The 15,957-nt window shown below is 52.2% G+C and overlaps 2 protein-coding genes across 3 annotated transcripts in view; one reads left to right on the forward strand and one right to left on the reverse strand.

Moving 5' to 3' along the window:
• Positions 1–5,068, forward strand: part of ITGAL (integrin subunit alpha L) — a 43,560-nt gene extending 38,492 nt beyond the window's left edge. Inside the window, exons 26-31 of one of the 2 annotated variants that reach the window (XM_005697706.3) lie at positions 878–988; positions 1,232–1,288; positions 1,386–1,484; positions 2,131–2,226; positions 3,058–3,168; positions 3,652–5,068. In XM_005697706.3, coding sequence (XP_005697763.1) covers positions 878–988; positions 1,232–1,288; positions 1,386–1,484; positions 2,131–2,226; positions 3,058–3,168; positions 3,652–3,822 — 645 coding nt within the window. In that variant the 3' untranslated portion in view covers positions 3,823–5,068. 2 annotated transcript variants of the gene reach the window in all.
• ZNF768 (zinc finger protein 768) lies at positions 11,100–13,861 on the reverse strand. The gene is made up of 2 exons (XM_018040251.1): positions 13,506–13,861; positions 11,100–13,214 (listed from the first exon to the last, which is right to left on the reverse strand). Exons 1-2 carry the CDS (start codon positions 13,591–13,593, stop codon positions 11,617–11,619), a joined length of 1,686 nt encoding a protein of 561 aa, XP_017895740.1. The 5' UTR covers positions 13,594–13,861; the 3' UTR covers positions 11,100–11,616.

The raw sequence follows: 15,957 nt of genomic DNA on the forward strand, positions 1-15,957 counted from the left end.
ATTCTTACCTGGAGAATCCCATGGACAGAGGAGCCTGGCAGCCTATGGTCCATAGGGTCGCAAAACTTAGCACGCATTCATGCACAATTGGTTTTCAGTGTTATAATGCTTTTTTGGTTTTTTGAAATAGAAAATTCCCATTTATTTTAAGATTCAATTATGTAGACATTTGATCTGCTAATTGTGTTCTCAGTTAGGTATGGAATCCAATTCATGTCTTTCAGAGAAAACCTAGGTTTTTGTTTGTTTGATTGTTTTTGCCTCAAGGCACTGCTTGCAGGATCTCAGTTCCCCAACCAGGGATTGAACTTGGGCCACAGCAGTGAAAGCCTGAAATCCTAAACACTAAGCCAGTGAACTCCAGGAAATGTTTCTTAAATTAATCCACTTGCCAAAATGTCTTTGCCAACCTGCACTGTTTAAATAATTTTTGCGTCCGTCCTTGTTAAATGTCCTTCCTCTTCCACTCATTCAGAAAACAACTCTTGCGAGGCTGGTTATGTGCTGCATACTGTGTCATGGCCGTATGAAGTGCACGTGAAATGATCCCTGGCTCCTGCCCTCACACAGCTCACAGTCTAGGGGGGATACACACACACACACAAGCAGATGGTTTACTATCTTGCTGGGGAACAAAAGTGCTGTGGGGGAGTCAGCCAGACCTTCAGGGATGATGTCTGAGCAGTATCTTGCAGGATGGGCAAGGGTAAGCCACATGGAGGAAGCAGAGAAGAACCCAAGCTCTGAGGGTGTGATTGACCATGGCCCGCTGCCTAATGAAGAGGGGGGTCCTTGGGCCCCAGCTGAGGAGGATTGGATCTGGGGTGACAGTTGGGGTGGCATTCAGGGCTCTGCAGCCCCTTGTCTTCTGTACCAGGTGAGGATCCAGCCTTCTAACTATGACAACGTGCCCCCACTGGAGGCCTTGGTTAGGGTACCACAGGTGCACAGCGAGGAGCTCATCACCCACAGGTGGAGCATACAGATGGTGAGTGGGCCCAGAGGAGGGAAGGGCACCCAGGTCTGTGCGGGGGAGCTCCTGATGGGGAATGAGGGGCGAGAGATGGGTGGAGATGGTAGTGGACTGATTGAACCTGCCAAGAACCAAGCAGGGGTGAACTGGGAGACAAGGTGGTATCTGAGAGGTGGGGAGGAATGATGGGTCTGGGCTCAAGGGGCCGGCATCCTCTCAGCTCTGGACTAACTGAAGACCCTGCCTCCTCCTTCCCAGGAGCCTCCAGTCAACTGCAGCTCCAGAAATCTGGAGAGTCCATCTGATGTGGCTGAGGTACCGGCCGTGACCTCAGCAACTGCGGGGCAGGGGCTGGGCAGGGGGCAGGTGCAAAGAGACCTCGCTGATCCCCTGCTTTCCTTCTTCCCATCAGCCTGGCTCGTTTGGAACTGAGTTCCGCTGCCCAATCGACTTCAGGCAGGAGATCCTTGTCCAAGTGAACGGGACGGTGGAGTTGAGGGGGACGATCAAGGTAGGAAGCACCCACTGGCCACAGACCCCAAATGGTTGGCGGGGGGGTTGGCCTCAAGAGGTGAGAGTAGATTCTTCCAGCAGACCTGCCTTTTTTTTTTGTTCTGTCTTGAGGAAATGTCCCCGACATTTACACAGTTGCAGATGAAAGAGGATCACTTGTTTAAAATTTGCAGGACTGTTTTCATGGGCCGATCGATGGTTCTTAGGGCTTCTCTTGTGGTTCAGACGGTAAAGAATCTGCCTGCAATGCAGGAGACCTGGGATTGATCCCTGAGTCGGGAAGATCCCCTGGAGGAGGGCATGGCAACCCACTCCATTATTCTCGCCTGGAGAATTCCATGGACAGAGGCACCTGGCAGGCTACAGTCCATGGGGTCTCAAAGAGTCGGGCATGACTGAGTGACTCACTCACTCACTCACGGATGGTTCTTACAAGTTCTTTGTAGGAAAAACCTCCTTCCCACAGTAACAAGCGGCATGTTAGGACACTCCAGGAGAGAATGGAGTAGAGACAGTGTGCCCACCAGGACCCTTCCACTGCCTCTGCCCCTTGAGTTGTGCTGGGGAGGCAGAAGTCAGGGGGTCCCAAGTCCTCCTTCCCTCTGGCCTGATAGCTGCCCCTCCTGCACCCCTGCCTCCCACAGGCCTCCTCCATGTTGAGCCTTTCTAGCTCCCTCTCCATCTCCTTCAACAGCAGCAAGCACTTTCACCTCTATGGCAGCAACGCCTCCATGGCCCAGGTATCTCTGCCTCCTCAGAAGCCCCGGGAACAGAGGAGAGCAAAGGGGTGGGAGGAGCCCCAGGGCAGAGCTAGGAGAGCGGAAGCTGGGAGTGTGGGAAGCCAGGGAGGAGAAGGTTGGGGTGTTAGTGCCGTAAGAAGCTCCTCTCAGCCAGAGCCACTGGCCTTGGCACAGCTCCCCACCACCTCTGGCAGGCAGACAGACCAACCATAAGGCCAGGATGAGTTTGATGACAGCTCAGCCAAGGGGCCGCTACCCTGCAGGCGGGGCACAATGGGAAGGTGCTCTGGGCGAGAGAGTAGCACGTGCAGGGCCCAGCTTTGAGAGAGCGGGCGAGGTGGGTTTAACAGCAGGAAGTTCAGGGACTTCGCTGGCAGTCCAGTGGTTAAAACTCCACGCAGCTGATGCAGGGGGCATGGGTTCGACCCCAGGTCTGGGAACTGAAGAGTCCACAGGCTGTGATGCATGGCCAGAAAAAGGAAAAAAATAAAAATAAATAAGAGCAGAGAGCTCAGAGCAGAAGGGAAGAGATAGCTGAAAAAGTAAACCGAAGCCAGGTTCCGGAAGGCTTTGAGTTGGGATTTCATCCTGGGACTGAGCGAAGCCTTTCAAGGGCTTAAGGGGGGGCCTGAGGTGCAGGTTTGCTGGTTCATTACAGTGGCTGCGGTGGAAGATGTACTAGAGAGGGAGGGTCTGGTCCCAAGCCCCGTGCTCTGCGTGACACAGTCCAGATGGGAAAAGCTAAGACCTAGAGTCTGAGGCCAGATTCACACGTTGCATCCAGGGTGGGAAGAGCTTCCTGCCCGCATTTCTGTCTCTCTTCTCCCACAGGTCGTCATGAAGGTTGACCTTGTATATGAGAAAAAGATGCTCTATCTCTACGTGCTGAGTGGAATCGGGGGGCTGTTGTTGCTGCTCCTGATTTTCATAGCTCTGTACAAGGTAGGAGCTTCTGGAAAGAACGGGCACCCAACCAGTCTGTGGAAAGCAGAACTGAGTGGAGTCAGGGAGCAGAGCACCAAGACTTTAAAGCCAGAAGGGACCTCAGCCTACTCCTCCTTCTACAGATAAGCCCGCTGAGGCCTAAAGAGCAAGCAAGACTTGCCCCATCCCTCAACAAGCACTGGCAAAGCCAGACCTGGGTACCCAGGGAGAAGAAGAAGGAACTTCCCATGTATTGAGGGCCAGACCCTGGGATACAGAGGCACAGACTACACACATGGTCCATGCCTCTGAGATGCTCCCAATCTCTACGGCGGATGGATGTGAACATGCTCTGCAGCCTGTAACACAGGAGTCTAACCGAGGCTGGGGAAGTCCAGGAAAGCCTCTCAAGAGAGGCGGCCTTTGAGTTGGGATTTGAAGGATGAATAGAAGTTAGGGCTCTGCTGGCTCGTTGTTCACTCCAGTGTTGTCTTCCTACAGGTTGGTTTCTTCAAACGGAACCTGAAGGAGAAGATGGAGGCAAATGTAGATGCTTCCAGTGAAATCCCTGCAGAAGATGCTGGGCAGCCAGAGTTGGAGAAAGAGTTCAAGGACCCAGGCTGCCTGGAGCCCCTCCAGAAGAAGGATGAGGATGAAAGTGGTGGAGATTGAGGTGTAGCCCATATGCAGAGGGCCCAGGACTGGACTCGGGGTGCCTGGTACCAGCCTACCTCTACCTGAATTTCGCTGTGTGTTCCTAGGCAAGCCACTGCCCCTCCATAAGCGTCAGTTTCCATATCTTGAACATGGGCCCTTTCCTGCCTGCCTCCTGTGCAGGCCTGTGGTAAAGATCCACTTAGGGATGCACCAGGAAGGTCACAGAGGTGAGGCCTTGTAATTACCACATGTCCTGGTTCCCACCGGCCCCTGTTAGTTTCCTCCCCTGGAAGAGAACATCTGTTCTAAATTTGGAGAAATGGTCATCTCAGGACCTAGTAACACTCCAGGCTGTCATATCCACCTGTGCCTGGATGTCCTCAGGGACCTCAGACCACGCCCCCCTCCCCAGAACCTTGCCCTGCCTTCCCTGGAATCCTGTCAGCTTTTAATTCTCATGCCAGAACAAATCTCTTCTGTGTCACTACACTGCTCCTGCAAATCCTTTGACTAACAACCAAATTCCTTAATATGCCTTCCAGAATCTGCAAAATTGGGCCCCTGTTTCCCTCCCAGACTCTTCTAGAAATGTCCCACCTTCCTTCCTGAGGTGACTAGCCTTTTCACTTGCACCGCTCCTTCCTGGCTTACTGCCTTCACCCAGACTCTTCTCACTTCTCACTTCAGACTCCTCTCACGTTCCTCCTGCCTAACTCTCAGCCTTCAGTTCTCAGCTTACACATCACTTTCGCAGAGCAGCACCACCCCCCCAACCTCACCTCAGTTGGGTTCCCATGTTATACATGCTTACACAGGCTGTACTTGTTCTGCATAGCACTGATCATATCTGTTAATTGTTAAATGATTTACTTCATATCTGTCTCTGAAATTAAACGATGAACTCCATGAGGGTGAGGATCATAGCTGTCTTGTTCACCTTGGGACCCCTGGTGATATCAGAGCCAGATACATAGTAGGTGCTTGACACAGTTTCACTGTATTAGTGTGGGTGCCTGTGGGAAGACAGGGAAAAAAGTTTGGGTGGGCCCCCTGGGCAACCTCATCCACTGAGGCTCAGCCTCCCCCAGGCACCTGCCTCCTCATTCTACAGCCCCCCACCCCAGGACCCCATCACATCCTACTGTGGCCCCCGCTGGGAGATTGTGTGCTCAAAGATGGAAACTACATCCAATGACTTGGCCCCCAGTGCCAACCACAGTGCTTGCATGTATTTAGCAAATAAACAGGAAACTCTGGCCAATTTTGTGATGTTTTTGTACTGGTGTAACATTCCAGCCTGACTCAATTAAATGAACATTTCCTCCTCAACCCTTCCACTAAGTGGGCCCAAAACAGTCAGATTTTTTTTTTGGTTGTTTTCTTTCCTTTCTTTTTCTTCCTTCCTCTTCCCCTTCTTCCTCTCCTTCCCCTCTTCTTTTTTGCCATGATGACCCTCAGAAACTGACTTGTGCCTGATATTGTGAGTTAATTGAAGAGAAGCAGCAAGAGGGACTTCCCTAGTGTTCCAGTGGCTAAGACTGCACTTCCAATGCAGAGGGCCTAGGTTCAATCCCTGATCAGGGAATAAGATCCCACATGCTGCAACTAAAGATCCCGTGTGCCGCAACTAAGACCTGGCACAGCCAAATAAATAAATAAATATTTTTTAAAGAAGAAGAAGCCGTGAGAGAGGCACAGAAAGTGAGGAACAGGTTAGGGAGGGGCATTGAACATTTATTAGGCTGTGACAATAGACCTTCGCTGACATTACCCCCCCACCCCACCTTTTTTTATTTGTTGCTTGGAGATTATTTTCCACTTGGTACAAGGCAAGGGTTATGGGACATCAGGAAGTCTCTTGTGTGGCTTGGATAGTAAAGGATGGGGTTCTCTCAACTTCCTTCTTGGTATTTTTCTGTTTTCATATTAAAAGCCCAACTGTCTCTGTGGGTTGCAGTCTGCTTAGTCTTGGAGAGGGGATGGGAGAGGAGGGATCTCTGATGAGCCTGTGCCCTGGAAGGAAGTCTGGGGGCTGCTGGTGTTCACTCAGGATTGGAAGCTGCCGTTGGCTTTGCCAGGCTGCTACTTCCCCATGGCTTCCCGAGCCGGGTCACCGGTGATAATACCAATGGATCCTGGGCAGATTCCGAGCGCTCGATGGCCATGAGTGGGAGAGCAGGCTTCGCAATAAAGAAGCTAGCTCACCAGTATCCCAGGTCAGCTTTGGGGAAACAGAGGTGGTAGACAACCCCTCTTTTAAATTTTATTTATTAATTTATTATTTTGTCTGTCCTGGATCTTCGTTGCTGGTTTATCCTATTGTTGATTTATGCCCACCGCCCCCTCTTTTTAAAAAAGCAATTAATTGTTGTAGGGCCTTGACCCTGAAACCACCTCTACCTTCAGAAGGAACAGACGGAACTGGTCACTGCTGCCCTCTTGTGGTCAGTAGGATTCCAGGGGAGTATTGAGTACTCCTACGGCCAGCTCCTGTCCAGACCTGGGAGGTGAGAAGCAACATTTTGTTCTCCAAGCAGTGACCTTCGATGGCTCCTTTCTGTCTACAGCAGGGTAAGTGGACATTCCTAAGCCAGACACACAAAGCCCAGAACAGTCTTTCAAAGCCTGCCAGCCTGTCCACTTCATCAATGCCCTTCTGGTCCAGCCCCCAAGGAACCATGGGTCTGGCTCCAAAGCAAGACATCAAGCAGGAAGAAGCAAGGCTCATTTTTCCAAAGAGGGGAAGAAATGTTTTGACCAGGCGTATCACAGGAGAATTCCCTGGTGGTTTCATAGTTAGAACTCCAAGTTCCCACTGCAAGGGGCACAGGTTCCATTCCTGGTCAGGGAACTGAGATCCTGTATGCCATGTGGCATGGCCAAAATATTAATATTAAAATTAAATCTCATCATGCTGTGCATGCTCACTTGCTTCAGTTGTGTCCAACTCTGTGCGACGCTATGCACTGAAGCCCGCCAGGCTCCTTGTCCATGGGGATTCTCTAGGCGGATGGCCATGCCCTCCTCCAGGCAAATCTCATCATATCGTTTTGTTTTTTTTTTTAAAGGAGTATCACAGAACTACTAAAAGTACATGGAATGATCTATAAGCCTTGGAAGCAAGAGGTTCTATTCAGGGTTTCCTGAGCACTCTGTGTCAGGCCCTGGGCTGAGTTTGAGGACATGGTGAACATAACAGACAAGTCCCTGCCCTCAAGAAGCTTCACTCCAGTGGGAAACAGAGCAAAAAGTAGAAATATGATTCTAGGTAGGGATAGGGCCGTGAAAAAAAATGAAGCAAGGTAAGGGGTAAGGGGGTGAAGGAAAGGGGCCTTTTACATAGGTGATCGGGAAAGTCTCTCTGAGGAGGCAATACGATGTGACTTGAGGGAAAAAGTGGATGTTTTCATCCAAAGTGAAAGTATGAGTCACTCAGCTGTGTCTCTTTGCGACCCCATCGACTGCAGTACACCAAGCTTCCCTGTCCATCACCGACTTCCGGAGTTTACTCAAACTCATATCCATTGAGTCGGTGATGCCATCCAATCATCTCATCCTCTGTCATCCCCTTCTCCTCCTGCTTCAATCTTTCCCAGCATCAGGGTCTTTTCAAATGAGTCAGCTTTTCGCATCAGGTGGCCAAAGTATTGGAGTTTCAGCTTCAGCATCAGTCCTTCCAATAAATATTCAGGACTGATTTCCTTTAATATGGACTTGTTTGATCTCCTTGCAGTCCAAGGGACTCTTATGAGTCTTCTCCAACACCACAGTTCAAAAGCATCAATTCTTCGGCACTCAGCTTTCTTTATAGTCCAACTCTCACATCCATACATGACTACTGGAAAAACCATAGCCTTGACTAGACCGAGGAGGAGAAAAGGACAAACTTTTTGTTTTTTTCTACATTGATTTGTCTTAGTCACCTAAGACTTTATTTTCTTTAAGCCCAGAGTCAATGATTACACAAGACAACTCATCTTAAACTATGTAACAATAATGTATCCTGCTCGAGAACATGTTTCTCCTTCTTAAGAAACTTCTGATTAAACCTGTTATCTTAAAAAGCAAATTGTGGAAGTGGGTCTGGTAAGACTTTTCTATTCTTAGTTCTAATCTTGTTAATTTAAGATTTATGTTATGGGAGTGGGTCTGTTAAAGTATATAAGGCCTTGATAAGACTAGCTGGAGACACTCTCCCTTCCCCTTCTGATGTCTATGTCGGAAGCTTTCTCTGTCGTTTTTCACTTTAATAAAACTCTGCTACACAAAAGCTCTTGAGTAATCAAGCATGGTCCCTGATCCCAAAGTTAAATCTTCTTCAGAGACCACAAGTCTGACATCATTCACCGCAAGCTATCATTTCATAATGGTTTGATTCAGTGATCCTAAGTGTATATGGATTAAATCTATTGGTTTTATCCAATTAGAAATTGAAATGGAGAAAAATTTAAAACATAAGAATACCCCAGTCCACATTCCACGCAAGCCATCAAAGTGATGACATACGTTATCATATGTCAAGCAGCTTCTAGAAAACTGTTCCTTGTGGGAGAAAGAGAGTGAAAAAAGTAAATAACTTCTTAGTATTATTAATGTCAGTCGCTCAGTCGTGTCTAACTCTTTGCAACCCCATGGACTGGGGTCCTCTGCGCATGGAATTCTCCAGGCAAGAATACTGGAGTGGGTTGCTATTTCCTCCTCCAGTGGATCTTCCCAACTAAGGGATCAAATCTGAGTCTCCTGCATTGCGGACATATTATTTACCGATTGAACCACCAGGGAAGCCCTTAGTATCCTTAGGAAGGGATGGAATCCAGGCTCTTCCGCTTCCTAGCTGTGTCATGTAGAGCAAATTCCTTATCCTCTCTGGGATTCATTTCTTCATCTGCTAAACGGGAGTAATAGCTCAGAGCTGCTCTGAGCATTAAGTAACATGTGTAAACTGCTTAGCACTGTTCCTAGTGTGTAAGCACTAATGGTGGTGGACAGAAGTGGTTGGTCTGTTGTGCAGGTGAAGTGATGTGAAAGTCACTCAGTCGTGTCCGACTCTTTGTGACCCTATGAACTGTGTCCATGGAATTCTCCAGGCCAGAAAACTGGAGTGGGTAGCCTTTCCCTTCTCCATGGGATCTTTCCCACCCAGAGATCGAACCCAGGTCTCCTGCATTGCAGGAGGATTCTTTACCAGCTGAGACACAAGGGAAGCAGGAGGGCATAGCAAAAGCAGCAGGCTGAGACTTCCCTGGTGGCACAGTGGATAAGAATCTGCCTGCCAATGCAGGGGACACCAGTTTGATCCCTAGTCCAGGAAGATTCCACATGTCTCGGATGCAACTAAACCCATGCACCACAGCTACTGAGCCCGAGTTCTAGAGCCCACGCTCCCCACCACAGTGAGAAACCTGAGCACCACAACAAAAAGAAGCCCCCGCTCACCGCAACTAGAGAAAAGCCCATGCAAACAGCAAAGACCCAGTACAGCCATAAGTAACTAAATAAACAAAATGACCATCAAAAAAAAAAAGGCAATAGGTTGACCAAGAGTCAAGAGACTTGGTGCTGGAGACCAAGATCTTCCATTGTCCCTTCTACCTTGATGCTGAAGAACACACATGTCCTTTCTGGGTTTGGTCTGCTCCACCTGGCAACTGAAGGTACCCCAGGAGCTGTCATGAAGAGAGGGGTAGGAGCAGAGCATCTACATCTCCATCCTCATTTGAACCGATTTTAAATACCTAGGCTAATGGCAATTCCCTGGCAGTCCAATGGTTAGGACTCAGTACTTTCACTGCCAAGGGCACAGATCCAGTTCCTGGTTGGGGAACTAAGATTTGGCATGAAGGATGTGACCAAAAAGAAGAAAACAAAAACAAAAAAAAAAACCAAGGCTACTTTGTGGTGCTACAGTTGAACACCACAGGCACTGTGCCCAAGGCCTTCTAGCTTTCAAGTGCCTACATTTTGGAGCCAAAGAAAAATCCACCTCCAAAATGAGGAGATTGAATTGTATAATTGAAATAAATGTTGCAGTAAATGTCTACTAATGTGATATCATGTCAGATACTCAAATGCAGTTCTGTTCAACATATATGAATTATATTAGATGTGAGAACTGGAGTATTTTACTATCTGAAATTGTGTGTAGTAGTGTGTCTGTACAGAAATGTGCATACATTTTACAAAGGTCTTTAAAAAACTGAGATTTCACTTGAAAAGTAATGTTCTGTATCCAAAATCATCTAAACTTTGAAAACCACTAAACACACCAAACTGTACTGAACTACGTGTCTGGGGGCCCTTTCCAGAGTTTATAGATCCCAAGAGGTTGGACTGAAATGTGCTTAGAGAAGTTATTTGCTTTTGACAAGTTCTAAGGCGGCTATGAGGATGGGTGTGAGGCCGAGGGTGATGTCAGGGTCCTGGGGCCCTAGAGGTCTCATGGAGCAATGACTCCCCACCCGCCTGTGAGGCTGAGCTGCTGGGGGCAGCTGGTGCCAGGCAGGCATGTTCTGAATGTCTCCTTCACAGGGCACTGCCCAGCCCTCAGTAGGTGCTCATCTCAGATGTGTCCGGCAGCTGGGTAATTCCCTGAGGGGCAGCCTGGCCTCCTCAGCTAAGGTCATGACTGGCCACACTCCAGAATCCCCCAGACTGATGGCACCAACTCCCCATCATTTCCTGAGAAGTCGAGTGTTGGGAGGGCTGAGACTCAGGAAAGGAAAGTAGGAGAAAGGTGGGGTGGTAACAAGGTGGTCCTAAAAAGGACCAGCCTGGTGGGAGGGTCTTGAAGCCTGAAGCTGTCTAACCTTCATACTGGATCCAGTATGTTCCCTTGTGGGTGGGGTTGGAACTGGAGACACTCCCTGTAATTGACACACTAGTGTGTACAGAAGGGTGGCTTGAGGCTCCAGCTGGGAGGGGGAGGGGATGGCCCAGCTGGGTGCTGGGAGCCTAGGAATGCTGGAATGCAGGCTCTGGGCCTGGATATGAGAATCAGGGTCTATTTTCTGGCCCAAGGACAGACCCTCCGTGTTTGTGAACAAAGTTGAGTTTTTCTCACACCGACCGTGAATCCCTTTCGCATTTGTGCAGGATTCAAAGCACAGGACGTGAACTTGAGCAGATATGGGCAAGTCATGTCTCCTGTGCCTCGGATTATAGGATTCCGGTAAAACGCTGAATCTAAGAGCACTTCCCAGACAAGGCCTTATGGCTTCGTTGGCTGCCATTATGACCCAGCGTCTCTCAATGCCCAGGGAACTATCCACACACAAAATTTAAGGACAAGTCTCTTTTACCACATAAAGGTATTTATTGAACTCAAATTCAGGGGCTCCAAAGCCTGAGGAAGACAAGAGAGGCTGGGGTTTGCGCTCAGAAGCCAGGCCCCACTTTGGGCCCCACCCCTCCCCTCACCCCTTCCTGATTCAATGAGGGTCTCAGTAGCTACCAGTCTAAGCTACCCGATCTAATTAAGTAACCCGACCCCCCCCCCCCCCCACCCCCATCTAGCACTTTGCCAAGCCAGGCTTCCACCAAGGGGCATGCTGCTGCTGAGGCCAGCTCTCCACTGACCTCTTTCTCGATCTCTCCCAGAGCCTCCGGCTGCCAGCTTGGCCTCCCTCCAACCCCTCTTCATAGCCCATTTACCACAACTCTCCAGGGCATGTCACTTCCTCCACCCTGGCCCCCTCACCTCCTAGAATCTCTTTCCTCCTCCCGTCTCCACTATTCTCTCGCAAAGTTGCTCTAGCTCCCTGTCCCCTTCTTTTCTGCCTACCAGCTCCCCAACCCCGACGGGGCCCCGGGTCAGCGCCGGCCGGCTGCGTGGGTCCGCTGGTGGCGGATGAGGTCGGAGCTCTGAGAGAAGGCCTTCCCACAGTCATCGCACTTGTAGGGCCGCTCCCCACTGTGGACCCGGTGATGCTGCAGCAGCGTGGAGGAGCGGCAAAAGCCCTTGCCACACACGGCGCACCTGTAGGGCCGCTCGCCCGTGTGCGAGCGCTGGTGCTGAATCAGCGTGGAGGAGCGATTGAAGGTCTTGCCGCAGTCGGGACAGCTGTAGGTGCGGCCTGGCAGGTGGGTGCGGGCGTGGATGGCGAGCACCGAGCTCTGGCCAAAGCGCTTGCCGCACTCGGGGCACTTAAAGGGCTTCTCGCGGGCATGGCTGCGGGCATGGGGGATAAGTGCCGAGCGCTGGGAGAAGCTCTTGCCGCAGATGCCACAGCTGAAGGGCCTCTGCCCAGTGTGCACCCTCTGGTGACTACGCAGGGAGGAGTTCTGGCTGTAGCACTTGCCACACTCGGGGCAGCTGTAGGGCCGCTCGTGGCTGTGAGTGCGCTGGTGCCGCAGGAGGTAGGAGCTGTCGCCGAAGGCCTTGCCGCAGTGTGGGCACTTGTAGGGCTTCTGACCAGAGTGGGTGCGCTGGTGGCGAAGCAGGTAAGAGCTGTCAGCGAAGGCCTTGCCGCAACGGGGACACTTGTAGGGCCGCTCGCCCGTGTGGGTGCGCTGGTGTTTGATGAGGTCAGAGCTCTGGGAGAAGGCCTTGCTACAGACCTCACATTTATAGGGTTTTTCACCCGTGTGGATGCGCTGGTGCTGGATGAGGGTGGAGCCCCGCCCGAAGCTCTTCCCACAGATGCCGCAGATGTTGGGCCTTGGGCCCTGCCCACCCCTGGCCCGGCCACCCCGGCGGCCTGGACCACGAAGGGTCCCCGTCAGGCCCAGGGGATTCTGGAGCATCTCAAACTGGGGTGGAGCCAGCAGGGCCCCCGTGGGCATCTCAAATGGGGGCCCTAGGGGCATGCCCCCTGAAGGCTGTTCCCCAAACCCCTGGGTGAAGGCGTCCAAGGGGTGGACTCCCAAGGGGATGCTCAAGGGATTCTTTTCCTCAGGATTCAGAAGAATTTCTGCACCTTCCTGGAATTTGGAACTTTCAGCTTCAAACTCGGGGCTTTGGGTTTTGAACTCCGGATTCTGGGGTTCATACCCTGGGCTCTGGGGTTCATACCTGGGACTCTGAGATTCATATCCAGGGCTCCGGGGTTCATACCCAGGGCTCTTGGGTTCATACCCAGGGCTCCGGGGTTCATACCCAGGGCTCTTGGGTTCATACCCAGGGCTTTGGGGCTCATACCTAGGGCTCTGAGGTTCAAAATCAGGGCTCTGAGAATCTGATTCAGGGCTTCTGGGTGCAAATTCAGGGCTTGGGGGCACAAACCCAGGGCTTCGGGACTCAAAACCTGGGCTTTCAGGCTCAAACCTGGGGCTTTGGGGTTCAAACTCTGGGCTTTGTGGCCCAAAACCAGGGCTCTGGGGTTCAAGCCCAAAAGATATCTCTTCGACCTCATAGTCCCCAGTGCCTTCTTGCTGAGAAATTTCCTCTTCCTCATTCTCACTCATGTTGCCTGCAGGATCAGAGAATTACAAAAAACCCAGATTGTGTGGGACCTGGAAGGTTACTGGGTCCCATCGTTAATTGACACAAACCTTTCCCTCCTCCTCAATCAGGGTCGCTGGCCCTTGGGCAAGTGCTGAAATTCCCACCTCCCCCTCAGCAAACCCAGGCCACCAGGTCCCCAACCCCGCCTCCTCCAAGTCCCAGGTGTCCAAGCCCCCTGCTTTCTTCCCCTCCCACCCACCACAGCCCCCTCTCCCGCTCCCAGGCACACTTCTCGGAGGGGCGCTCCCTCCCTCACCTTTGAGGGACCCTTCAGGGCTCCCCATTTCATCAGGACTTTGCATATCTCGGGGCTCGAGGCCCCACGGCGACGCCTCCCGTTCCATCCCCGCCGACTCCCAGTGCGGCGGCGGGGGCGATGGTGGACGATCCTGCGACTCGGTCTGAGTGCCCCAAGACCCGAGCCCTCGCCGCCCGCCCGCTCAGCGCCGGCCAGGAGACCCGGCTGTCCAGCCCCGGCCCCTGAGGCCGGACGTCTTGACCCTGGGCCTCTCCGGCCCGCCGGGCCCCTCCCCTACCCGCGGCCCCGCCCCCACCCACAAGGTCTCGGCTTGCCCTGGGGTCCTCGCAGGCCCCCAAGCGTCGTGGCCTCGGAGGTGAAGGGCTTCACGACTCGCCTTGCTGCCCCCCGATACCGCTCCCCACCCGAGACCCCGTCGTCTGGCCTCCCAGCCCCCGGCTGGGCTGCGGCTGGCCGACCCCCTCCCCTCCGCACAGGAAGTGTCCGTCCGCGGCCAGTTTCCCCCGCCGGCTAGCTTCGCGGCCTCTCTAGGAGCGGCTGGAGGTGGAAACTCGTTGGCATTAACCCTGGGCAGGATGGCCCCGGCGTCGAGGTAGGGGGAAGACTGGGCACCCTGGAGCCCGCGGGAGAGGCTGGGGCAGTTTATGTGCCTATGTCGTAGGTCTCCGTCCGCCCGAGGGCCTATCTGTCCGTCTCCAGGGCCCTGCGTCCGTCAGTGCCTGTGGCCAAGGGCGAGGCAACAAGAGAGACCAAGGTCAGCGAGAAGGAGCGACGCTTCCCGGCGCCAGCGGGGGCGGTGTCTAGCTCCTCTCCCCTCCCGGGCCTTGGGGTCAGTTCTGGCCGCGTCTCGGGAGCCTGGACAGACCTCCCGCTACCCTCACCCCTGACTTAGGCTCATCGAGGCACCTGAGTCCGGGACGCCCCTCTTCGAAGTCCACTCCCCTATACGGGCGCTCCCGCCCTCACTCCTCCTGGTCCCCCCCGCCCCCCGCACCTCGCTGCTTCTAATCTCCACCCTTCCCCCGCTCTGGGAGGGCTAGGATCGTTGCCAAGGAAACAGCCCCGCCTCCAGTTTCCAAAGGCACCGCCCGTCCCTCCCAGGGAGCTCCGCGATTGGTTGGTGGAGCTCGTGCTCTCACCATCCCGCCTCTTACCACTACACCAACTATTAAGCGTTAAGGGTCGCCGGGGACTGCGAGGCACCTTTCTGATTGGTTGCAGGGTGCGCAGGCCGGTTCCACCTTCTCCGTGCTCCAAAAGTGCCCCCGGGAGGAATGCGAGGGAGGTCCTGGCGTCTCTCGTCTTCTCTGACCTGTACTTTGAGGGCTTTTCCCGCCCTCATTTACCCTTCATTAAAGTTTATCTTTCTGAAGAATGAAAGACAGGGATTTGAGGACAGACACCCTTGGCTCCTCTCTCTCCCTTTCCCAGCAGTTTTCTTTTTCTCATAGGTTCCAGGTTCCCAAAGGGGCCAGTCCGGGCAGAGGAGGTTGGGTTGGGGGGATCCTGCTGCAGAAAGAAGGTTGCTTTCTTTTCTGTTACCCTGCTTCTCCCCCCATCCTGCTCCGAAGCCTGAGTTTAACTCAGTCCCTTGGAGCTTTAGTCCCTGGTTCCTGGATTTTCTCACTGGGAAGCAAGGATCCTATGAAAATTCCTTCAGGTGAAAGTAATAGAGTTCAGGAGGGGAAGTGGATAGAGAACCATCTGGCCTTTAAGGCAGTTAAGAATTTTCCACTCCTGTCTGACTTGGATAGAGGCTTCTAGAGAAAGGGAACCTGAGAAACATAGATGCAGCTTTGAATCAAAGGAAAAGTGATCCTGGAAAGACAACTGAATAGAATCCAATTCTTGACCTTTTTCTACCCTTGCTGCTAAAACTAGTGTTCTTGACAACCAATGAACCAAATTCTCCCTTTGTGAATGATGCAGGAGCCATAGATTGTTCTCCTGTCGCCTACTCAGACGAAGGAAGGAAACTGGTTGAGAGGAAAGATGACATCTTCCATTCTCCTGAAAAGCGATGAGAACAAGAATTTGGAGAATTGCAAATGGGCAAAGGCTGGAGAGAAACAGTTCTCAGTAGAGGCTTACAAACAATCACAGACAGACACCTTCCTACTAATAAAGCAGAAGTCCTTTTCTGCCCTCCAAAGGATCAGCTTCCAGCTCCATACCTCTCTCCCATCACAGGGTCCAGCACTAGAGGGTCCACAGGCAGAAGAGCCTACAAGTGCAGTGATTATGGGAAGAGTGGGACCTGGGGCATCTTCTGATCATTGCCAAAGCACACAAAGGACCTTCCCAAGACACTTCTCTTTGACCTCCAACCTTCTTACCTACCAGGAAATTCATACCAGAGAGCAGCTGTCCCCTGCAAAGTGTATAGTAAGCCCTCCAGCCCCATCTCTGACGTGGTCCACTGCCTGGACTCTTCATAGCACAAGCCTCA

Source organism: Capra hircus, chromosome 25, assembly GCF_001704415.2.
Source record: "Capra hircus breed San Clemente chromosome 25, ASM170441v1, whole genome shotgun sequence".
Taxonomy (NCBI): domain Eukaryota; kingdom Metazoa; phylum Chordata; class Mammalia; order Artiodactyla; family Bovidae; genus Capra; species Capra hircus.

Excerpts from the sequence above, each read along its gene's own strand:
- ZNF768 (XM_018040251.1), bottom strand. The coding sequence starts at position 13,593 with ATGGAACGGGAGGCGTCGCCGTGGGGCCTCGAGCCCCGAGATATGCAA. Across the intron at positions 13,215-13,505 it reads CCCTGAAGGGTCCCTCAAAG|GCAACATGAGTGAGAATGAG; the intron begins GTGAGGGAGGGA and ends CTGATCCTGCAG.